Below are 25,165 nucleotides of genomic sequence, written 5' to 3'. Positions count from 1 at the left end.
ACTGATAAAAATCTAATCCTTCCAAGCTTATTATAAAGCATCATTAAGGTAGTTGTAATTCTAGCATCTCCAATACTATGAAACATGGTGAAAATACCTGAGGTTTCTTTTCAAGATCTTCTTTCGGCTCTTCTATTAAAGATGTTTTTAATCTAAAAACAAGATCACCCAAATTAGAGCTGTTGCAACAGAACTTAGAAAATATCTTATCAGCACAAGCCCAGTTGGTATATCATACTTACAAAGAATCTTCCTGGCTCTGAGAATACTGAGAAAATAAGGCAGTGTCTTGGGATGCATCCAGATTGTTGTACATAGCAGGAATATCAATTCTGGAACCAAAAATATCATTTCAGTTAGGTGTAGCTTTCTCTTAGAACTTCTAGTGAGAAACAACATGTAATTTTAACAACACACAGTTCCAACGCTGAAAATGCTCATCAAGGAAACCCTACAAAGACTGAACTGCCAAGTCCTCACAAGATTATTTACACTTCTAAATCATTCTGTGATGTGGAATGAGAGACCTCTTGCAGTGAAAGTGTGTTTCAGCAATCAGTGCTTGCTATGAAGGAACTGCTGTTTACATATGGGTATAAAGTGTTTTTTGATCTTTTGATACCCGTCTTCAGATCATAATGCCAGCTAAAGACTTTCCTTATTTCAATTACTGAAAAATGCCATATTACTAGTGTTAGCCTAAAAGCGAACATGAATCATTGGGTGAAGTTCTACAGCATGTGTCATGCAGGTGAAACTAGACAATTATGGTTAGTTCTGGACCTAAAACACTATCAGTGAATGAAGTATAAATCAGAGATTGGTTTTGTCCCTTTAAGATACTGTTTCTCCCAAACAATTCTGATGTCTTTAGCCAAAAGATCTTTTATGTCAGCTTCAAGCTCTGGAGCCCGTATGTAATAGCACAAGATGCATAATTAATATCCTATTCAAGATTGAGATGGAGTACAGTAAACAAATTAAATTTAAAGTTTGTCCTGATCATTTCATAATACAACCACTCTTGTCAGTGCTACGGATTACAAACCTCTTTGTCCTAAGAACTTCTTTTTGGTGTTCTGTCAATAGTCTTGCTTTTGTTTCCAAAGGAATAACCACAAAATCAACAGATTTCTCCTCTTCCAGAAGTATCTCGCTTGGTTTTGTCTTTGAAGATGAAAATTCTAGTTTCAGCTATGGAAAGGAAAAAATTGGTTTAAAAACAAGATAAAGGAAATACTATTAATGGTACTTCTGTACCCCACGTACACCATCCCAAAACAGAACAAATACTAACCTATAGTAACTGTGGTTCTTAGAGATGTTGCATTCAGTACTGATCCTTCTGTAGTCACATGTGCACCTCACGCATGAGAGATGAGGGGTTTTTTTTGTAATTAGCTGTGTTGGGGACATGTATGTACCCTATGCCTCTTCATGCTACCATGTGAGGGTACAAAAAAATGGAGTGGCCATGACCCTCTTCCAAGTCCCTTACAATTAAAAGCCCATATTAGCTAACTACTCTAAAAGGAAAGGATGGAGACTAGGTCATGGGATCTACATGCATGGCATCCTGAAGCAGCACAGTTACTGTAAAGTAACTCATGGCGATTGGGGGAAGCTCCGGATGACTGGAAAAAGGCTAATGTAGTGCCCATCTTTAAAAAAGGGAAGAAGGAGGATCCTAGGAACTACAGGCCAGTCAGCCTGACCTCAGTCCCTGGAAAAATCATGGAGCAGGTCCTCAAGGAATCAATTCTGAAGCACTTAGAGGAGAGGAAAGTGATCAGGAACAGTCAGCATGGATTCACCAAGGGTAACTCATGCCTGACTAATCTAATTGCCTTCTATGACAAGATAACTGGCTCTGTGGATGAGGGGAAAGCGGTGAATGTGTTGTTCCTTGACTTTAGCAAAGCTTTTGACATGGTCTCCCACAGTATTCTTGCGAGCAAGTTAAAGAAGCATGGGCTGGATGAACGGACTATAAGGTGGACAGAAAGTTGGCTAGATTGTCGGGCTCAACGGGTAGTGATCAATGGCTCCATGTCTAGTTGGCAGCCGGTATCAAGTGGAGTGCCCCAAGGGTTGGTCCTCGGACCAGTTTTGTTCAATATTTTCATAAATGATCTGGAGAATGGTGTAGATCGCACCCTCTGCAAGTTTGCAGATGATACTAAACCGAGAGGAGAAGTAGATACGCTGGAGGGTAGGGATAGGATACAGAAGGCCCTAGACAAATTAGACGATTGGCCCAAAAGAAATCTGATTAGGTTCAACAAGGACAAGTGCAGAGTCCTGCACTTAGGATGGAAGAATCCCATGCACCGCTACAGACTAGGGACCGAATGGCTCGGCAGCAGTTCGGCAGAAAAGGACCTAGGGGTTACAGTGGACGAGAAGCTGGATAGGAGTCAACAGCATGCTCTTGTTTCCAAGAAGGCCAATGGCATTTTGGGATGTATATGTAGGGGCATTGCCAGCGGATCGAGGGACGTGATTGTTCCCCTCTATTCGATACTGGTGAGGACTCATCTGGAGTACTGTGTCCAGTTTTGGGCTCCACACTACAAGAAAGATGTGGAAAAATTGGAAAGAGTCCAGCGGAGGGCAACAAAAATGATTAGGGGACTGGAACACAACTTATGAGGAGAGGCTGAGGGAACTGGGATTGTTTAGTCTGCGGAAGAGAAGAATGAGGGGGGATTTGATAGCTGCTTTTCAACTACCTGAAAGGGGGGTTCCAAAGAGGATGGATCTAGACTGTTCTCAGTGGTAGCTGATGACAGAACAAGGAGTAATGGTCTCAAGTTGCAGTGGGGGAGGTTTAGGTTGGATATTAGGAAAAACTTTTTCACTAGGAGGGTGATGAAACACTGGAATGCGTTACCTATGGAGGTGGTGGAATCTCCTTCCTTAGATATTTTTAAGGTCAGGCTTGACAAAGCCCTGGCTGGGATGATTTAGTTGGGGATTGGTCCTGCTTTGAGCAGGGGGTTGGACTAGATGACCTCTTGAGGTCCCTTCTAAACCTGATATTCTATGATTCTATAAGTAACCATTCTTTTTTTTTTTTTGGAGCATGTGTCAGTATGGATTATAGTGCAGATGGCCGGCATGCAATATGCCCTCAGAATGGTGGGAATTAGGAGCTCCAGCTGCATCAGTTGAACAGAGATTTTAATATTGTTCTCTCCAACTTTTCATCTGACCTGTCAGCTATGCGCACGGCATAGTGTTTGACAAAGGTCAGTGGGTTACTCCATGTTGCTAATTTACAGATTTAATATTGGCATATTCCTGAAGCAGGAGGAGGATTCAGTTTGTGATGTGGTAGAGTGAGCCTGGATGTTCAGTGGGAGAGGTACATCAACCAGGTAGTAACACAGTGAAATACATTTTATCATCCATTTTGACACTCTCCGTGAAGGGATGGCCTGACCTTTAGAACATCTGGCTACAGCTATAAACAGATGGTATTTCAGTATGAATGGTTTGTTCCTTTCCATAAAGCAGAGTCCTGGATATGTCTAGGGTGTGTGGTTTCTTTTCTTTTACATAGAATGAGGTTTTGAGGCTGACTGACTGGTTTAGAAGAAAATCTGAGACCACTTTATGAATTATCTTCAGGTGAAGCCTCAGAACTGTCTCGTCCCAATCAAATGTCATGAAGTGGGGTTCAGCCATAAGTGCTTGAAGCTCACTCACTCCTCCTGGTTGAAGTGATAACCACTAAGATTTACTTCAGAATGAGGTGGTGAAGAGAGCATTCTGAGAGAGGCTCAAAATAGAGGATCCACGAGCCTCAGGAAGATTATATTGAAGTGCCAGGTTGAAGTAGGTTCTCTGACTAGCAGGTAAGAGTATAAAAGCCTCTTGAGAAACTTTGATACTGTGTGTGTCCACTTGAGTATCTTGATCCTTTCCATAATGGGTAAACTGGCTGTCTTATCTGAAAGTATGGGTGAACCAGCTGTTTCTTTTGAGATTGGTATTTGCAGAGTTTCCTGTAGGGGGTTGGTGTACAAATCCGCAGTGACCTCACAGTGGCCCTCGAGTCCTTCAAGGTGTCCTTCAGATGAAGAGCTCTAATCTCTTGAATGGAAGGTGTCTCATGACCCTGAACCTCCCTCAGTATTCTGGATGCTAACTGCCAGGACAGCCACGGCCATGTCGGAGGAGTTCATGACTACCTGCAAGGCTGCTCTGGCAGCTGTTTAGTCTTCCCGTATAATCTCCTCTAATTCCTCCTTAGTGTCCTGTGGCATTTTTGCCAGGAAGGGAGTCACACTCTCCCATATCAGGAAATTACATCTGATGAACCATGCCTGGTAGCTTGCCACACAGAACTGCAGTGAGGCGATGAGTAGGCTTTGAGCCCAAACAGAGCTATTTTTTGGTGAGTTATCCTCGGGCATGCCTTTGTCAATTTCAACTCGTCCTCCACTTCAACTACCAACAGTGGCCCTGGATCTGCTGGGATTAAAAGGCTTCTAAGTTTTCCGGCGGCACCTGAAAGAGCTTCTCCACCTCTTTAGACACAGGTTGGATGGTAGCCAGAGTGTGTCAGAGCACTTTGCTAGCTCCCATGTGCCCTCCTTTATGGGAATAGCAATTTTTCCCAGGGCTGATGGGGTTAAGATGTCTAAGTTTGTGTTACTTCTCTTGTATGGCCATTGTTTTGATATCCAGGTCTGTGATATGAGCATCATGAAATGCTTTAAAGTTGACCACTGGGGTAAGGGCTAGTGTGACCACTTCATCAGGTGACTATAACTCCTTCGGTGAAGACTGGGGATGCTGCTGTTTCTCCATTGCTCCCAATTCTTGGGCGCTGACAACTGGCTCCAGTGTTGGTGGCCAAGGTAATGATGCTGCCAAAGAGCCTGATCTCCTCTTCCCGGACCTGTGGCAGGACACCTGAAATGATGATCCTCAGTACGGATAGGATGGGTACTGACCTGGTTGCAGCAGGTTGGCCCAGTGCCACTCATGTCTTTTTTGAAGCAGTGCTCAGAGAAAGTACCAGCTCTAGGGTCACTCTCATAAGGTAACAGAGCATCACTGTTTGTTGCTGAGATGAAGAAGTAATCTGGCAATAAAGATGAACTTTGAATTGCAATGCTGTAGTGTAGTGTCATGTCCCCATTCTGGCAATTGCTGCCACACCAGTACCAACAATGTTCCTTGGAGGGAATCTCAACAGCTCTCTAAGATGTACTTTGGTCCTATAATAGGTGCAGCGGTTGGCACATATGCCTTTGTCAGTGCAGATGCTGGTAGTGCCAGCTTACTTAGGGCCACTTCCTTGGAGGAGGACTAGGCCCCTCTTCTTGGAAGTCTGATGTCTCTTTTCTCTATGGAGAAATGTATGTGTCTGGTCTCCACTCACCCCTCCTTTGGCCTCGCCACTGTACTGTGGTGCTGATGCCAATGATGATGTTGTCAGTACGAGAGAGGCAAGTGCCAAGTCTGCCAGTACTGGTGTCAAAGCAGCTGCTGGCACCGGTGTTGGGAGTAGCATCGGCTAATACTGAAGGCTTTGGTGATAAGCACCAATGTAACCAGTTTCTATTTCAAAGAGGTTTTCTTCCCTGCCTTCTTTTGCTGCTGGGTCCTCGGATGGCGTGTCTGCTCAGAGGAGCACTGACTGAGGATGACCCGTTAGATTTTTTGGAGATCTCCTCCAGGTCTGAAATAATGTGTATTGAGAGAGCGCAAGCGTGTGTGTGGCCTCAGCCACGCTGCCCTCACCTTGCAAATCATCAATGAGAAGGATTTGCACACTGAATACTTAAATGGAGGTGCCTCTCCCCCAGGCAGAAACGGCATCCGCTCTGCCCGTTAAACAGGAGAGTAAGTCCACTGAAAATCAGTTAGTGCTTATATCCTGAAGGCTTAGAGTCTGCTCCTGGGGCTTGGCATGAGGCACCTCACCCTCAGCCAGCTGCATGGGGGTATCTTTCTGGGGTAGTTTAGGACTGTCCACATTAAAGTATTAATGAAGATAAGGAAGGCAAAGAAGAATTTCTTCACAAAACTAGTCTAAAAGATGAGCCTGAAGGTCAAAGTAGTGTGCTGGACACTTACCAGGTTCCATCCTGCTTCCCAGGCAGTAAGAGGGAACTGGGGAAGGTCCTGGCTGCGCCACCATTCATAACCTCACAGGAGCACAAGGAGGCACAAGGTACATGCATTACCCTGATGGACAGAGCTAGTCAAAGCAATCCAATCTCAGATGCATGAGGTGCATGTGCACCTACACCAGGATATACACACTCACACACAGAATACTTTGCCATGATACACAGCCAAAAAAACTAATCAGATCTTAATGTTCAGCATCCTGCTGGCTGCTCTCCCTATTCCTTACGGAGTCTCTGTTGATTAAACTTTCACTCCTTAAAAGCCTACCTTGCCTTAAGTTTCCATAGCAATAACAAAAAAGAAAACTTCAAAAATACTAGAAAATCTGAATAGGGAAAAAGTAACAGCTAACTGCTATTAGGCTGGCTAGCTTCAGACTGGTGGACTTGAGATACAAAACCAGCATACCCAATAGTCTCTTGTGGAAGAAAGTCAGCATAAAGTAATGTTTAATTTTATTACATCCATCTGCATGCATCTTACCTTTGCTGTTGTTACATGAGCAGTGGTAGTCTTGTCTTTCAGACCATTGGCCTGTGCCAGCAAGGAATCCCTTTTTCCACCTGATTTTACTTCTATTCCACTGATCTTTGCATCCCACTGGGAATTTTCTGTCTGTTTAAAGAGAAATAAAAATGGTGTTTAGTGTAAACAGATAAAGTAGATAACTTAATGAAACTTTGCATAAGATTCGATTTCACTCATGACTTCAAAAAATATGTTTACTTACCTTCCCCTGTAGTTTCCTCTAAAATGTAAAGATTTTTGCAAATATGCTGCATAAGAACAGGCCAATAGTTCAGGTAAAAACCTAGTTATTATCTACCAAATGCCATCTCAGCCTAGGCCCTTCAGCCTCTAACTCAGGATATGGTTATTACCTCGAACACTAATCAACCTCAAATCATTAAAGTAAAATCTTGATTACTGTAACTCCATAGGACATTGTTACTATCTCCAGCACAATTCCAGAATTGTAGAGAGTAAACCACTCATAAGAAGTAACATAATAGATACTTACAGCATCAGAAAATGGACCACTGGATTCTTCCACTAACTCAACACTTTCAAAGCCAGGTAGTAAAAGCAGAATTTTCTTTTTGGCTTGGCTTAATATGGATCTGTTTAAGGAAAAAAAATTAAGATTTATGGAAAAAGTGCATAAGATCATTAAGTTCACTACTACTTATAAGCAGCACACATACACTGAAGCAGAATGAAGCTCATGGATTCTGTACATTTACAGATACTTGTTCAAGAAAAAGTATCTTTTAGATCTGAAGCTTTCTACAAGCAAAGAACTCATTTGTGAGGACTTCCAAACTATCCCGATAACTCAGGAACATCTTTTCCTTCCCTTCCAAAATTCCTAAAATAAAACTTCACATTTAAATTCCCATTCCATACAATTTCACTCCTATACTAGGGATACTTTCATGGACTTAAACACAATTAGTGGTTTGATTATTTTTTATCACTATGTACTTGACCAAGGTTAAATCCTGAGTTTAGGAACAGTTTTCCCTACTTAACATCGTATTTATAGGAAGTTATGATTTTTCATGTTTATATCCCATCACAAATTAAAAAAGCTTATGTTATCTTGGCTTGATTTATAAATACTCTGATGATGTAGCAAAATCAAACAACAAATATACAAGGGAGCATCTTACTTTAATTCTTCAGGGTACGTTAACACTGTAGCTTTAGCAAATGTTGCATTCCAGAACTGAGCACTTTGGTTGCGTATTTGTTTACTTTTATGCAGAAAGATTATGCACAGCAATGGAGAGAGCTGCTCTAATAGGTCGCTATCATAAAATCCAGTATAGTGGGATTGTAAACATACAATGATCTCTCCCAAAAGCTTTTCTAACTGGAAGAAAAGAGAAATGTGTAAATAATTTTTGAATCAATTACATATTCTAAAAATTTAAATAGTGAAATAAACAAGATTTATATAGTGGCAGTTTATGTGGATATGACAAGAATATGGCATAAGAATAGGTCTGGACTCAGTTCCACAGAAATACTAAACCTCTAGATATGAAGGAGCCCATAATATTTAATTCAACACAGATTTGTACTTTACCCTAGCCAGTTTTCAGTTCAAGTTCGTAGTACACCTTTAAGCGAAATGCTTACTAGCTTGCCTTAATACAAATACAATTTTGTTTTTAGAGCACAAAATTGTCAGGATTTAAATGCCATACCGTATATGTTCTTTCACAGACTTTTTCTGCTAAAATTTACCTTGTTGCTGAGACTACTGTACACTCTAGATACATCAGCAAGCCTATGAAAGAAAGAACATAGAATGGATGAAGTGTTAATGAAATACTTCTTAATCCTTTCTGTTCTCAGCAAAGATTTCCAATAATGTTGATATATGACACTAGAAAAGATGCAATAGTCATCTTCAAGGTCTCACACCAACATATGAAGTTGCATATTATTTTAATAGCTCCATTTAATAATTTACAACCCTTCTTGATTCCCCCATAATGGCCATAAACAAAAACTTTTTAAGCTAATGAGCATGACAATTAAAAATTAGTTCTAATAATCCCGACAGAGTAGTTTACAGATACATAACTAATTGTTTTCTAATAGAGTAATTTCTGCTACCTTTCTTCTGCTCCTCTTGGTCTGACCTACACTGACTCTGCAAGCAAACTTCCTTAACTAACTTCAGAGAGATTTTCAGATTTATCAGAGAGATAGCTATAGCAGCACCCGGAGAGAATTTAATACGGTATCCAATAGGCTTAACTGTAACCACTTTGCATGGTGAAAATTAAACAGATTAATAGTTTTCACCTCCAAAAATAACCATTTTTAAAGTCAAGTCTTTGGAAAATACAATGGAATGCAGAGCATTGCACAAATATTTCAAAACCTTTATATAAAATTTCCCACAACTTAAACGTTCTAGGCTTTTACCTAAGTTCAAAACATATGCAACTATAAACTTGGTTTCCTTATTCTTGTGACAAAACCCTTCCATTTTCTGCCCATCTATGAAAGGACTGTTCCGAGTACATCTTAATAGTTCTTAACCCATGCAACTGTATACTGAATAAATTAAAAGCAAGACATATTTTTGTTTTTCTTTATACGTTCTGCTATACAGTTTTAAAGTGGGTTACTTAAGATATTGTATATTCCTACTGGAATCTGTTTAAGGAAAATGTTTCACCAATATTACCACAGTTTCACCAATATTACAATGTATATTTATCAAGAAGTCATCCCATAATTTCTGAAATACTCACTTTGTTCTTTCATAAAACATTGCAAGTGGTTTTGACAGAGTTGCAAACATACTTCTGATCATCGAAGGCAAAGAAACGTGGCTGATGATGTTGTGAAGAATAGCAATAACTGAAGCACCAACCGAGATCAATGTTTCTGACTGGGTATCTTTAGAACTGAGCATATGGAAAGAGTTTATCAACTTCACTAGAAGTTTAAAGAGGGAGGCCAGTTTTCCAAGAGGTTCCTTTTTCCTCTTAGACCAATCCGTAGGTGTCTGTGGGGCTAAGGTAAAAAAATAAATCCGTTAACGACAGTGACCTTAAACTTTCCCTTCTGCTTTATATAAAATTCAAATCAATATTGTCTGAGATACAATATTAGAATGAAACAGTCCAGGGCAATAATAAATAGCATATTTGGACTCCTAAAATAGCTCATCTATATAAATACGCAGTTATTCAAATCCACTATAACCAATAAAAATTCTAATTTAGTCCAGTCACTGTGGATTTGATTCCAATTTGCCATTCACCCACCCTTATGGCCTGGAACTGATGCAGGAGTTTTGATACTGGTTGAGCCTACATACTCTTAAATTCTACGTGTAAAAAACCGAAGGGCCAGATTCGGATAAATTTAGTCACGTGGACTAGTACTCAAAGCTGGATGAAACTGAAAAAGTTTTAATTAAAAGTTTACATCACATTATTTCAAAGGGAAAATCATTTCTCTTCAGCTGTAACTAGTACCTCCGCTCCTTGAGTAGTCCTCCCAGATAGTTGCATGTAAGATACTACTCAGTGTGTGCAAGGGTGGCAGATGCTACAGCAAAAAATTAACTCAATTTCCATTTGAAATTCCATCTTTAAAATGTTCTAGTGTTTACTTTACTTTTAATGGCTACAGTGGAACAGGACAACCAGTAACACTGTGTGCCCAACACCTTCTGTATTTATATATCAATAGCTCAAATGAAATGTGGAAAACTATTTCACTAACATCGGACTTTTGGTGAGCGATATGGGACACAAAGCTAATAAAATGAAGCAACTCCCATTTCAAGTGCAGCACTGATAAGTGTTATGAAAACTAACCATACGTGCAGTAACTTACGTTTTAAAGTTAATTGCTTAATGTATAAATTCTTCAAGGCACATTATAAGTTAAACTAAAACTGGAAATTGTAATAATCAAGTGTTGTTTTTTTAGGCTACGTTTCAACAAAGCAGTATGTGTAATGCAGGAGTTTTTGGACTGCTACTAAAAGAAAATGCCTTCATAGACTTAAGACTTTAAAAAATGAAACTATCATTGAACCCATAACTAAATTTTCCAAATTTAAAGAAAGTTTATGTTTTCAATAATCCACTGAACAGGAAAAAATTTGCTATTGTCATAATATATACCAACCTATATCCTGATTTTCACATGTGCTGAGCCCCAAGGAGCTTTTACGAAGCTTACAGTGGAGCTGCTAAACACTCAATACTTCTGAAAAATCAGACTTAAGTGCCTAAGTATGAATTTAGGAGCTTAATTTTAGTTTCCTATTTTTGAAAATCTTGGACTCCGCTCTTAAGAAAGAAAAATACCTCAGAGGTGGACTGTTAAGAATATACAATACCTAATTTATCACTTGCAATAATTCTAGTTTTCAATCATTTACTCTTTGAAATCACAGAACAAATCCAATTATTGGAAATTTTTCTTACATCTATTTTTTGGCTGATATTTAGTACCATATGGTGTAAAGTTGATGCAGTCAACCATAACTGATACAATATGGGTGAGACCATCCACCATTGACAGGTTCTAAGGGGGGAGAAAAGCAAAAATCATTAGCAAAGCCAAATTCATGGGGGTAGAGAAAAACGTGAAACAGTGTTTAAAAGAAACCTAGTAGTGATTCTGGGTAACAGTCTGGATATGTGTTCAGAACTATAATACATGGCAAGGAGACAAATGCAATTTTAAGCTGCAAGGAGGAAATCATCAGGGCCAGGTTACCAGCTAGTCTAAGTCAGCATCACTCCACTGAATTCAAAGCAGCAGATTTACACAAGCTGAAAATCCTATCAAGTCTTTTTATATTCGTCTAGCTTTATCACATGTACTACTGCATTCAACTCTGACATCACATTACCAGAAATACCTGCAAATGGAAGGAGTTTAGAGAGGAACATCAAAAGCGATTATAAGTCTAGAGGTTTCAGAGGAGTAGCCGTGTTAGTCTGTATCAGCAAAAAGAAAAGGAGTACTTCTGGCACCTTAGAGACTAACAAATTTGAGCACAAGCTTTTGTGAGCTACAGCTCACTTCATTGGATGCATGCAGTGGAAAATACAGTGGGGAGATTTTATACACAGAGAACATGAAACAATGGGTGTTACCATACACATTGTAATGAGAGTGATCAGGTAAGGTGAGCTATTACCAGCAGGAGAGAAAAAAACCCTTTTGTAGTGATAATCAAGGTGGGCCATTTCCAGCAGTTGACAAGAACGTGTGAGGAACAGTTGGGGTGGGGGCAATAAACATGGGGAAATAGTTTTACTTTGTGTAATGACACATCTACTCCCAGTCTTTATTCAAGCCTAAGTTAATGGTGTCCAGTTTGCAAATTAATTCCAATTCAGCGGTCTCTCGTTGGAGTCTGTTTTTGAAGTTTTTTTGTTGAAGAATTGCCACTTTTAGGTCTGTAATCGAGTGACCAGAGAGACTGAAGTGTTCTCCAACTGGTTTTTGAAGGTTATAATTTTTGACATCTGATTTGTGTCCATTTATTCTTTTACGTAGACACTGTCCAGTTTGGCCAATGTACATGGCAGAGGGGCATTGCTGGCACATGATGGCATATATCACATTGGTAGATGTGCAGGTGAATGAGCCTCTGATAGCATGGCTGATGTGATTAGGCCCCATGATGGTGTCCAGGGGACACAAATCAGATGTCAAGAATTATAACATTCAAAAACCAGTCGGAGAACACTTCAATCTCTCTGGTCACTCGATTACAGACCTAAAAGTGGCAATTCTTCAACAAAAAAAACTTCAAAAACAGACTCCAACGAGAGACTGCTGAATTGGAATTAATTTGCAAACTGGATACAATTAACTTAGGCTTGAATAAAGACTGGGAGCGGATGGGTCATTACACAAAGTAAAACTATTTCCCCATGTTTATTTCCCCCCCAGTACTGTTCCTCAGATGTTCTTGTCAACTGCTGGAAATGGCCCACCTTGATCATCACTACAAAAGGGTTTTTTTCTCTCCTGCTGGTAATAGCTCATCTTACCTGATCACTCTCGTTACAGTGTGTATGGTAACACCCACTGTTTCATGTTCTCTGTGTATATAAAATCTCCCCACTGTATTTTCCACTGCATACATCCAATGAAGTGAGCTGTAGCTCATGAAAGCTTATGCTCAAATAAATGTCAGTCTCTAAGGTGCCACAAGTATTCATTTTCTTTTTATAGGTCTAGAGGTATTGACCCCTAATGAAATGTTTATATTACAATGTATGGCTAGCTGAAGGACATATTACAATATTAGAATGTATGGCTAGCTGAAGGACTGTCACACTAAGAGCAAACATTTTTGGTTAAAATATTGTAAACACAGCAATAAGATCTTCATAACAACGAACGCCATAAAGTAAATTCAATGGTCATATGATTAATCAATTGTTAATAGAAACACTAAGTTTAAGAGAGAACATTTCCCTGAACCCATACTATTTGCACAAAAAAAGACAACAACATTTTGTTTAAATAGTTGTGCCAAAACTGTCCAACTTTCATAGAATTTATACTTTGAAGTACTTCAATTTAAAATAAGTCTGAGTGCAACAGCTATTACTGAAAATATGAGTCAGGCGCAAAGTTTCCTATATTAGGATTAACAGATGTGGTAGTATCAAGAGGGAGTTTAACAAGTGACAAACTTGTAGCAATGCAATTGTGTCGCTCAATTTCTAAGGCTTGACCTTTGTTGTATTTGTTCTTAAAGGAACTAAGTGTGGTTAACAAAATACAGTTAAATTTACAAAGTCTAAAATTTTATGACAACTTAGTATATATTTACATGTACACACACTGCCAGCCCCATATTTTACCTGTCTGATCTGTTCTTATAAATAGGAGAACCAGCTGAAACACAGTAGGAAGAGCCAGCATGATTGCAAACAAAAACAAATGCTATACGCCTTATTTGTTGGTAGGGCTACCCACCTGAGAAACTGATAACTGATTAATCTTCTTAACCTTATTTTACAAGTTGACAAATTATTAGTTGGATAGTTCAGGTTTAAGGTTGTCAACCTCATTTAAATTTAAATTAAATTTAAATATGTGGAGTGTCAGTCGCAGTGGATTTAGTAGAGTGTTACTATACTTCAGTACTTAAAGCCCAAATCCAAAAATGTCCTTGAGTTGCAGTTTTACATAGAGAGCATAATCACACAATATTTGTATAGCTAATAATTAGTGTCCAGGTTTAGTCAACCGAAATTGCCTCAAAATCTCCTGTGCAGCTTTCAGTTTGCATAAAGTTCTATGCATCTGTTCAGTGGGATGGGAGGCCTAAGGATGAATCAGACACATTACTTTACTAATTTAGGGCTTGCCCACGTTTCAAAAAGGACTAGATCAAAGTGTATACATGAACCACTAATACGCATCAGCAGGTTCCACACGGACAGTTAGTCTGCGGCAGGCTAGTGCAAGTTAGATTCACACCCCAGCTTGCTACAAATTAAATGTTCATTTAGACAAGCTCTGAGGACTTCCCATATTGATTATAAAATTCTATTTCTGTTCAGATGGAACAGCCCTCATTTTATGATTTCAAGTTTACTGAATTGTGTATTTAACCACCATATTAGGCAGCAGAGCTTTCACTTCATGACAAAGCCATCTCCTATTAGACAATGTAAATTCCATTCATGATCTGTAAATGGGTTAAAACAAAATGCTTGTTATCTGTATAACTAATGTTGCTGGGTTATATTAAAAACTAGAAATTTGCTAAAGACTTGATATTTTGATAAATGCTTTATAAAATATTTTTATAACCTATTCATGTGTACATTTACTTCAAACTGTCTCTGAATCAACTCCTAATTTCTGTAGGAAAAGGATTATGTATTTTCCATTTGATTTGTGTAAATAATTCTGACAGTAGTGTACTATTTGCTGTAGTTTATCATCAGACCTACACTGCTTAAGAAGCTGCTAACCTAGGCTGAAGGGTATGGTACCACATTTACAGTACCATTAGAACTAGCACACATATGCCTATCTTTGCTACAACCACACCTGCAGTGTAGACCTAAGTTCCCTCTAAGCTGCGGGGCTGCATAGCTGCCTATTAAGCCCTGAGCAGGGTCAAGGCTGCAGAGAGGAGAGAGGTGCCTCTCCCCACCGGCCAAAGCACGGACTTGACCCAGACTTGCCACAGCAGGGGGAAAGGAGCCCCTCCCTTGGTACAGCCCAGCCGGAGTTACCGTGGCCGGGGAGACGTGTCTCTCCACCCGCCCTGTGCTGCTGTGGTGAGAGAAGGCTGGGGGGAGTCCTCTCTCCCCACCGCAACCCCATGGCAGCCTGGACTCCAAACCCCTCATCCCTGGGACCACCCCAGAGCCTGCACACACCCCCCACACACAACAACCCTTTGCCCCAGCCCTGAGCCACCTTCTACACTGCAAACCCAGCCCCACCCCAGAACCCTCCTCCCCCCCACACCCCAACCCTCTACCCCAGTGCTGAGCCCCCTCTCACACTCTGAACCCTCATCCCCACCTCCACCATATTAATTTTGTTATGTGCACCCCACATAACCTCCATTGTGGTGCACATAAAATTCATTCCACAAATGGATGTAAAAAATTAGAGGCAACACTGGTGTAAACATACCTTTATAATCCAACTCCTGATGTTTAGCTTTGACTGGGCTTATAACAAAAATTGATGGTTAAATTTAAATTTAATTGAGTAAACGCAAAACAAAAAGTTAAAGTGGGACTGTTTTTCCATGTGCAGACTGCACCAGCAGGAGTTTTGTATAATTTAATATTGTGGTTTATACTTACTACTAGGGCTTCATCTTCTAGTCCAGATATTCTGGCACAAAGTTCTTCGCAGCACAAATTTTCTTCTGCCGTTGCCACTAAAGCAGCACAGCGGGCAAATGTTTTATACAGCTCTGACCAGGTGCGCAACAAGGACTTCATAGTGGGCTTTAAAAACCAAAACAGAAGTTGTACATTTACAATTCAAAATAGTAGTTTGCACAATTTTTCCTTCTTTCTATACGTCAGAAGTCAAGGTGGGCAAGCTATTTGATTTTCTTCTTGAGATGTGGTGAAGTATCCACCAAGTCTAATATTGATTGTCTTTTTATATTCCTTTCTTTATTTGTCAATAGAACTATACCAAGTAACTGAAGCCTCACCTACATTCTTCTAATAGGAAAAGCCTTTTCACATTTCAATTAACAAAACTGCATTGCTTTAAGATCTAAATATAGATTGATATAGATAAGAAATCCTGTGGTTACAAGTTTTGCTCTTTTTTCCATATCAAAAGACTATAAAATGCCAAGACATTAACCTTAGAAGTACAGAACACAAGTTTATTTTTAAGAACATAGAATAAAAATGCCCATACTAAGTCAGACCAATGGACGATGTAGCCCAGTATCCTGCCTTCTGACACTGGCCAGTGCCAGATGCTTTGAACGGAATAAACACAGCAGGGCAATTATCAAGTGATCCATCCCACCATACAGTCCCAGCTTCTGGCAGTCAGAGGGTTAGAGATACCCAGGGCATGGGGTTGCATCATTGACCATCCTGGCTAATAGCCACTGATGGATCTATCCTCCATGAACTTAATTCTTTTCTGAACCCAGTTATAGTTCTGGCCTTCACAATATCCCCTGGCAACAAGTTCCACAGGCTGATTGTGTCGTGTGAAGTACTTGCTTATGTTTGTTTTAAACCTGCTGCCTATTAATTTCATTGGGTAATCCATGGTTTGTGTGTTACATGAAAGGGTAAATTACACTTAACTCATTTTCTCCATACCACTCATGAGTCTATTGACCTCTATCATATGCCCCCTTAGCTCTTTTTAAACTGTATATACAGCATGGTGCTCATTTCAAAGACTTCCAGGTAAGCAGAAAAACTGAAAAATTAATAACTTACACTAGTTTAAAAGTTTCTAAGAGACAGAGAAAGATTTAAGAATAGCCAGGTGTGAGCTGATATGGAGCCAGCTTACATCTTATACATAAGATTCAGTACCGTAGACCCAAAGGAAGATTATCTTACCAATGTTTAATGTTTACTAGAAACACTGCATTTTTACAGAATCTAAGATTTGTTTTCATTTCTTACCTGTGGAAATTCTTGAATAGGGAAAATGTGGCTCATGGGTAACAGCAGTGCACTGTAAACAGCATTAAAGTTGTGTTCCAATGCATCTCCCTGATTTACTTCACTAGTCTAAATAAACCAAAAACAATAACTTATTAGATAAGTAACGTACAAGGAGCAAAGGACACCCGGATTAAATTTGGTTTCTAGTTTTTTAAATAAAGTTTTTACAAATTAAGACTAAAGTAATTCCATTTTAATGTGAATTAAATCTTTAGTTACTAGCTCACAGTGTTTGCTAGAGAATCTAAAAATAGGCTATCAACTAGTTAAACAAAAAAGCAACAATGACGGTTCAATTTTCAATGTTGAGAGAAAAATGCAAGAGTAAACAGAATCTATAAAACAGGATTCCAAGAATCATTTTGAAGCAACAGAAACTGGTACAAGCATGGCTGAGAGCTATTTTTGTTAACAGTATCACCAGGTTGAATCATAACTGGGATTGTCTGTCTGTTACCATCCAATTTTTAAATTTGCAACCATTTTTGATTTAAAAAAAACTTTACACATTACACTCATGTGACAACACGGGCTTTTAGCTACTAGTGAAAATCAACATTTGTGAAAAAATGAATTCTAAAATTTAATTCAACTTTAATAACTAGAGATTTTATTGGTAATTTAGGTGACTCTTTAAATACTTTAAAAACTATTTATAGTTTTAAGGCCAGGGGACCATTATGATGATCTAGTAGTACTTCCTGCATAACACAGGCCAGAGAATTTCAGCCAGTAATTCCTGCATCAAGCCTGTGACTTCTGGTTAAGATAGAGTATATATTTTAGAAAGTCATTCAGTTTTCATTTAAATTCTTCACATGATAGATTCTCCATCTCATAAGAACGGCCATACTGGGTCAGACCAACGGTCCACCTAGCCCAGTATCCTCTTCCGACAGTGGCCAATGCCAGGTGCTTTAGAGGGAATGAACAGAACAGGTAATAATCAAGTGATCCATCCCCCGTTGCCCATTCCCAGCTTCTGCCAAACAGAGGCTAGACACACTATCCTTGCCCATTCTGGCTAATAGCCCATTTCATTCCTGGGTAAGCTGTTTCAATGATTAATTACCCTGTCTAGTATGAATATATTTAGCTTCAGATGTCGGCAGTTGAACCTTGTTATATCCTTGTTCAGTAAAAATTTCTCTTTATGTAGGTACTTATAAACTGATCAAGTCACCTTTTTACCTTCTTTTGACTAAAAGTAAGTAGACAGTGTCTCGCTCTAAGGCTTGTTTTCAGGATCTCAAATCATTGTATCTTTTTTCACTTTGTCAGCACCCTTTTTGAAATGTGGAAACTAGGAATGGATACTACATTTCAGTAACAGTCTCACTAATGTCAACTAGAGGAAATAGCATGTCTCTGCTTCTCACTGACATTCTTCCCCCCACCCCCTTCTGCTGCTCTCCTGCTGGTAATAGCTCATCTTAAGTGATCACTCTCCTTACAGTGTGTATGATAACACCCATTTTTTCATGTTCTGTGTGTATATAAATCTCCTCACTGTATTTCCCACTGAATGCATCCGATGAAGTGAGCTGTAGCTCAGGAAAGCTTATGCTCAAATAAATTGGTTAGTCTCTAAGGTGCCACAAGTATTCCTTTTCTTTTTGCGAATACAGACTAACACGGCTGCTACTCTGAAAATTCCCCCCACTAATACCTACAAGTATACACCAGCTGTCCTAGCCACACCCTCGCATTGAGCGATCATTTTCAATGGGTTAGACACAAAGACCCACCCCAAATTCTTTTCAGTCACTGTTATGTAGGATGTAGACCCCCATCACATAAGTATGACCTACATTCTTAGTGCCCAGACGTATGACCCTGCATTTGGCTGGATTCAAATGTGTGCTACTCAAAGGAGCCCAGTATACCAAGCAATACAGATTTTGTAGAACTGGCCTGTCATTTACTACCCTTCCAATTTGCATTATCTACAAACTACCAGCAATGATTTTTATTAACTTAATTGGTCCCTTTAATTTCAAAGAGGAGGAAATACTACAACACAAATCAATTATGAAAAGTTATTTATTATTCCATGTACTTGATGTGCAATTATACTCTAAATAGTGACTCAATTATGACATTGTATTTCATTGATCCTATATAAAAATATTCAGTTTACAAAAGGTTGGTTTATATAACAAAGCATCAACCTGGACTCTTTTCTTCTCAATTATCACAAGCCATAAAAATTCTGCAGGGCAAGTTATGTTCTTCATCACACCTGTGCAACTCCACTGAAGCTAATAAAAGTACTTATGAATTATTCACATTTGATATCTGAGAAATATGAAATATCAGCAATGTCATATTGACATCACTTTTCAGAATAGAGCCATACTTTAAAATCTACTTTTGGACAGCCTTCCACTATTGATCAACTACAAACTACTATTAGTCTCTCTTGTAAAAAGATGAAGTAATACTGCATTGTCTCTGTCTAACTAAGGGAATAAACTCTTTGGGCAGGTGACTGATAACTATTTTTTTGTTTTTTTAAGAGCCAGGAATTTACCAAAATGTCAAAATATGCTATTTCTTGCATTTATATTATCATATTCTCATTGCTGAGAAGGCAATCACACACTAAAATGCTTATGAATATATGGTATAATACTATACCTGGTTAATCCATTCAGTCAATGGGTTAACTACAATACTCCACATTCTCCAAAGATGTTCCTTATTTTCCACCTGTTTTGCACACTGATTAATAATGCAGAACACGGACTCACTGAAAGCCAGAGGAGATGTGGGGCCAGACAAAACACAACCCACAAGGACTTCCAAGTTTAGGAAGAACCTAAAAACAAAAGTTTAAAAGTTAGATAGGCAATTATGGGGGGAAGTATTATTTAAAATTCACAGGAAAAGCCTCTAAAATCAGCATACTGAGGTACAGAAGAACAGGACAAGTTTGGTAACAGAACAAACGAACATTCTCAAATAGTTCCAGAATAGGATCACCTACCTCTCATCTGTTACACACCATTCCAACAGATTATCACGGAAAGGTAGCTGAATTAAGAACAAAGCTGGTGTTCCCTTGCAAGAAAAAAAATATTTAATCAGCCTTTTGAACTGTATTTTCATTAATGAAGTGTTTATTTCACAGTCAGAATAGCGTATAGGGTGGGGGGTTTTTCAGTTAATGATCCAGAAATGAAATATATAGGAGCCATATAAATTTAACTCCACGAGCCAGTAATTTATTCTGAGTCAACTAAAATTCTGAACTTGAATTCTGTACAAAAAAAAGGGGTCACTTAATTATAACATCTAGAAACTAAAGCATGAGAAATCTGAATCAAATTATTCAAACACCCTTACCTCGTGCAGAAAGCCACCATAAACTGCCAGACTCCTATATGGCAGATTTTGCATTTGCCAAATTATTACCAAAAACATATTCAGAGTAGTCATGAGCTAAGTTTAATTATTTTGTCTCTTGAACATTTTTTGTGACATACCACACATGTAGTCAATCAATTGGCTAGACTATTAATCAACATACTGCTCCATCAATAACATGTAACGAAAGGTTACATAACAGACCTTGTGGTCTTCTTGGGTACTGTCTACAACCCTTGCAACAAATAGTGTGCTCAACAATACAAGGAGGTCACTTTCACAAATATGTCTCTTCAGAGTATTTTTCAGACATGAGGAATTGCTAACCCTGTTTCAACTCATTTTAATCTCATTTATTGATGCAGTTAAACTGTCTGTGACAAGTGAATGCTAAACTTGTTCCAGACATTCTAAAATAAAAATACCAGTGAGAATGTATAATTTCACCAAGATATGGCTCTTTTGGTTTACATAGTGTACCGTGAATATGCACTGTACTCCAACTACTTTCTCTTAAGTATAAATACTAACAAAATTTTAAAAATATAATTTAGGTTTTACTTACATTTAAAAGATCCATGTCAGCAACCTGATATGCTGGTGATCCCAATACTTTTGAAGGTAATTCTTTAATTGTAATTTCTATAAGGGACTGAGGGAAGGAAGCAAACAAGAAAACAGGCAACTATTAAAAAAACAGAATCCTTCAGAACAGACTATATAGAAATGTCTAATCCTATGCAAGAGATAAATACTAGCAAGTAAATGAGAATCCAGATGTTAACTGGTTTGAAGTTTTCTGTAGTGGCATAAAGAAAGCAGCCTTACAAACAATTGCTCTCTGAAGTAATGATAACTTAGGAAGAAAAGGGATACAAAGGACTGCACCACAACTAAAGGTGGGTGAGTGGTGGTGGTGTGTGTGTGGGGGAGGGGGGCAGGGGGAGAGGAAAGAGAAAGGAAGGTCAGAAACCGCTGCAAAAGGTGCATTGCAGCAATGACTCACCCCCCACACCCAGGAATGTGTATAAAGGTACGAAACATGGGTGGGGCAAGTCTCTATGTCCAAGCAGAGAGGAACTCAACACCTACCCTCCCTCCCCTAGTGGAGGCAAATGGCAGGCCGGGTTAGGACCTGTTGCGGGCATTACGCTAGTCATCCCTTTTGAAGGGGGGATGGAAAGGAATTTTTCCTGCATCACCAGAATTAGCTTCGGTGGAATGTGTCTTTTTCGCCTTCCTCAGAGCAGGTGTGAGGATGGACCTTTTCTGGTGAACAGAAAAGGTGGTAGGCCATGTCGCAACTTATTTTGTAATAATGGGCAGATGTTCACTGCAGGTACACCACTGGGAGGGCAGCCAATGACCAGATAAATGGCCGGATAAAGGATTTAAAAGGAGGTCCTGTATAAGGGAACAGAACGGGGGAGGGGGGTTCAGGGACTCCTATGATTGGTACAGCAGGGAGCAAACCCCCCCTGTTCTCATAGCCCTCCTTAACACTCTTACGAGGCTGGTGGATGGCAAGGTCCAAGCCATGGGTTGACTGGGGGACCTGGATGGAAACAAAGGGGGGCTGGCGAAAGCCCTGGAAAACTGAGTTGAATAAGCATGGATTAAACAATGGGGGGGCTGGTGAAAGCCACAGAGAATTGATTTAAATAAGCATGGATTTGCCTGCACTGTACACTTTATCTGCCCGGTAGTCCCAGACATCTATATAAAGTTGCAGCCTGATTAAAACCCATAACAAGTCTCCTGTCCTTCTTGCAGTATACCCAGACAATGACTCACACCATGGGACTCATGCTGACATTTGATATATACTCCTTAAGGGTTCTTACAAAAGAAATCTATGTAGTTTGCCAAAAGAACTTAGTAATTTTTATAAAAGAATTTTAAAAATTGTCAGCTCTTTAGAGCCAGAAGTTTTGGTGTAGCCATTGCAAGAAACGGATATCAAAATATAGAAGGTTTCAATTATACAATATTTACTTAACAGCACATAAAAAAATTATCGGTTTAATAAAAAAACAAAAACAAAAAACCTTACCAATGTTTTCTGAACAGGAAGAGTGCTTGAGGTAACTATGTTTTTTAAGGCCTGTAATAATAGTGTTAACATTTCTGAACCTTGCCTTTCTTTCTTATTGCCTAAAAAGATAAAAGTAAAAAGCATGTTCAAGCCAGAGATAAAGCTACAGAAGTCTGCAGAACAAAGCACTAATTAGTGTGATCATCACTTAAAAATTATTTTTACTGCAACTAAATGAATCTTAAGGCAAGGACATTTTCTGAAAAAAATCAATACATAATGTGGACTGTAGCACCTTACGTCAATTTTCAGTTCCACTCTCCTGCAATTATGAAGATATGCAATGAACTGCCCAGAGAAACAGATACAAAATATGTTATTTATAAACTGTGCTACGTACTTTACTAAATAATTGAGAGACAGTCAAGAAAGCTGAAATGCTTTGACCAGGCTACAACTCTTCCATCAGCATTCACAGTGTGAAGTCAATGCAATTTATGCTCCTAAATTGCTTCGGTACTTTTGAAAAATCTCATCAGAAATTGCCTAAATATGGGTTTGTGAGGCTAACTATTGGCTCCTTTTTTAAAATGTAAAAAAAACTTTTAAAAAGTTCATAACTTTGTTAATGTACTAAAGTCTAAACTTCTCACTGTTAACACTGAAGCAATTCTGTTTTGAAATAACAGATTTCACGCCACTAAGAAAAGTATATATTAAAAATACAATTTTAGCTCCTAATGCTGCAAACATTTAGACAAATGCTTAACTTTAACCATGAGTACTTTAACCACAAGTAGTCCCACTGACTTCAATGGAGTTTTTTGTGTAAGTAAAGTTACATACCTGTTTAAATGTTTGCAGGATCAGGGACTTAATATTTTCAGTGTTTTTGTTTTTGCCTACAGCAGCAGAGTTTTGTAAAATTCAGATAAGATACCCTATACCAGTAATGGAATTCTAAAAAAGATAGCATTTACAATTTTGTTCATTACAAATTTTAAAGTTGCAATAGCCCAAGTTTTAAAATTAGTTTTAAAGAGCTCTACCTGACTCAAATCATTGATTTTTTTTTCAAATCAAATTTAAGTAATTTAAAATCGCCTTGATTTAAATCACTCAACCCTGTTTAAGAAAAATGTAATCTAAGACATGATATAAAAAAATAATATGGAAAATGGACTGAGAGGTGACAAGACATACAGCAATAAGACCACATGGAGATGATTTTGGTATGCTCACATTTTGATGTTTTCAATTTTTAATATATGATATGTAATCCTTATGATGCATACCCTTATTATGGGGCTAGGCTGCATAATCCTTACTCATGATGAGGACTTCATTACAAAAGTGGCATAATTTAGTCCCTTTTGCATACATATTATATATTGTACAAAATTAGATTGCATCTTGTAAGTGTCTAGAAATAGTGGGTTTTTATGAAGAATTTTACTGAATAGCCGAATACTTTCAGGAACATACCCCTCAAAAAACCTCATATTTCAGTCATCAATGATAAATGTGAAATAAACATTATTACCTGATTCAATAGCTGCTTTCACAAAATCAATCATATGCTTCCATATAATATTTAGCATGGCATCTGCAAAACAAAAAGTGAAATTTCCATTCACAGAAGTCAGTGAAGAATACGGAGCAAAAGAAATAGCAATGCACATAGAAAACAGTTGTTCAGTTATGGACTTTGAAATGAATTTTAAACGTAATGCAACAACGCATAGACGAAAAGATCACAAACACAAAACTGGATATGTTGATAAGAAAAATGCTATTTTAACATTTTCATTATTACTTTATTAAAAATCCTCTTTTCCCTACTTTTTAATTTTATTTCCCTTCATCTCAAAATTACTACACAAAATAAAAAGGTTATTTCACCATGAAATTTTTACCTGGAACCTCTTTTCCAATTGCAATGAAGCCTTCCTGAACTGCATTTATGAGTGTGCTGGCATGCTTACAAAAAAAAGAAGGGCTACTGATCAATGGATATTGAAGAGGCTCTAGGAGAAAACAGAAAACAAATCTGACATACCACATGTGGATTATTATTATTATTTTTTACAGTCAAGAGTTTTCAAGAGATAGCCTAAAAGAAAAATCAAGTAGAGTGTGTTCTTTAAGTTAGTTAAACAGAAATTAAAAGGTACATTAACTACAGTGAAGTCCATGCAAGCTTCATGGACACTTTTCAAAGACACCATAATAGAAGCTCAACTTATATGTATACCCCAAATTAAAAAAACACAGTAAAAGAACTAAAAAAGAGCCACCGTGGCTTAACAACCATGTAAAAGAAGCAGTGAGAAATAAAAAGGCATCTTTTAAAAAGTGGATGTCAAATCCTAGTGAAGTAAATAGAAAGGAGCATAAACACTGCCAAATTAAATGTAAAAATGTAATAAGAAAAGCCAAAAAGGAGTTTGAAGAACAGCTAACCAAAAACTCAAGAGGTAATAAAATTTTTTTAAGTACATCAGAAGCAGGAAGCCTGCTAAACAACCAGTGGGGCCCCTGGACGATCGAGATACAAAAGGAGCACTTAAAGACAATAAGGTCATCGCAGAGAAACTAAATGAATTCTTTGCTTCAGTCTTCACGGCTGAGGATGTTAGGGAGATTCCCAAACCTGAGCCGTCTTTTGTAGGTGACAAATCTGAGGAATTGTCACAGATTGAAGTGTCACTAGAGGAAGTTTTCGAATTGAGAAACTTAACAGTAACAAGTCACTGGGACCAGATGGCATTCACCCAAGAGTTCTGAAAGAACTCAAATGTGAAATTGCAGAACTATTAACTATGGTTTGTAACCTGTCCTTTAAATCAGCTTCTGTACCCAATGACTGGAAGATAGCTAATGTAACGCCAATATTTAAGAAGGGCTC

The 25,165-nt window shown here is 38.4% G+C and overlaps 1 protein-coding gene across 1 annotated transcript in view; it reads right to left on the bottom strand.

Moving 5' to 3' along the window:
• Nucleotides 1-25,165, bottom strand: part of RIF1 (replication timing regulatory factor 1) — a 58,109-nt gene that overhangs the window by 12,182 nt on the left and 20,762 nt on the right. Inside the window, exons 12-28 of the mRNA XM_084642559.1 lie at nt 24,174-24,284; nt 23,801-23,863; nt 22,276-22,376; nt 20,788-20,874; nt 19,843-19,916; nt 19,494-19,674; nt 16,812-16,919; nt 15,501-15,647; nt 11,121-11,220; nt 9,426-9,690; nt 8,404-8,446; nt 7,824-8,026; nt 7,172-7,271; nt 6,634-6,765; nt 1,049-1,194; nt 243-332; nt 98-152 (exon numbers count right to left, since the gene is read on the bottom strand). Of these exons, the coding sequence (XP_084498685.1) occupies nt 98-152; nt 243-332; nt 1,049-1,194; nt 6,634-6,765; nt 7,172-7,271; nt 7,824-8,026; nt 8,404-8,446; nt 9,426-9,690; nt 11,121-11,220; nt 15,501-15,647; nt 16,812-16,919; nt 19,494-19,674; nt 19,843-19,916; nt 20,788-20,874; nt 22,276-22,376; nt 23,801-23,863; nt 24,174-24,284 (2,006 nt within the window). The remainder of the gene's footprint in view (nt 1-97; nt 153-242; nt 333-1,048; nt 1,195-6,633; nt 6,766-7,171; nt 7,272-7,823; nt 8,027-8,403; nt 8,447-9,425; nt 9,691-11,120; nt 11,221-15,500; nt 15,648-16,811; nt 16,920-19,493; nt 19,675-19,842; nt 19,917-20,787; nt 20,875-22,275; nt 22,377-23,800; nt 23,864-24,173; nt 24,285-25,165) is intronic.

This window comes from Lepidochelys olivacea (assembly GCF_965140295.1).
Source record: "Lepidochelys olivacea isolate rLepOli2 genome assembly, chromosome: 11".
Taxonomy (NCBI): Eukaryota; Metazoa; Chordata; order Testudines; family Cheloniidae; genus Lepidochelys; species Lepidochelys olivacea.
The sequence above is the reverse complement of the archived record's forward strand: the minus strand, read 5'-3'. Positions and strand labels throughout refer to the sequence as shown.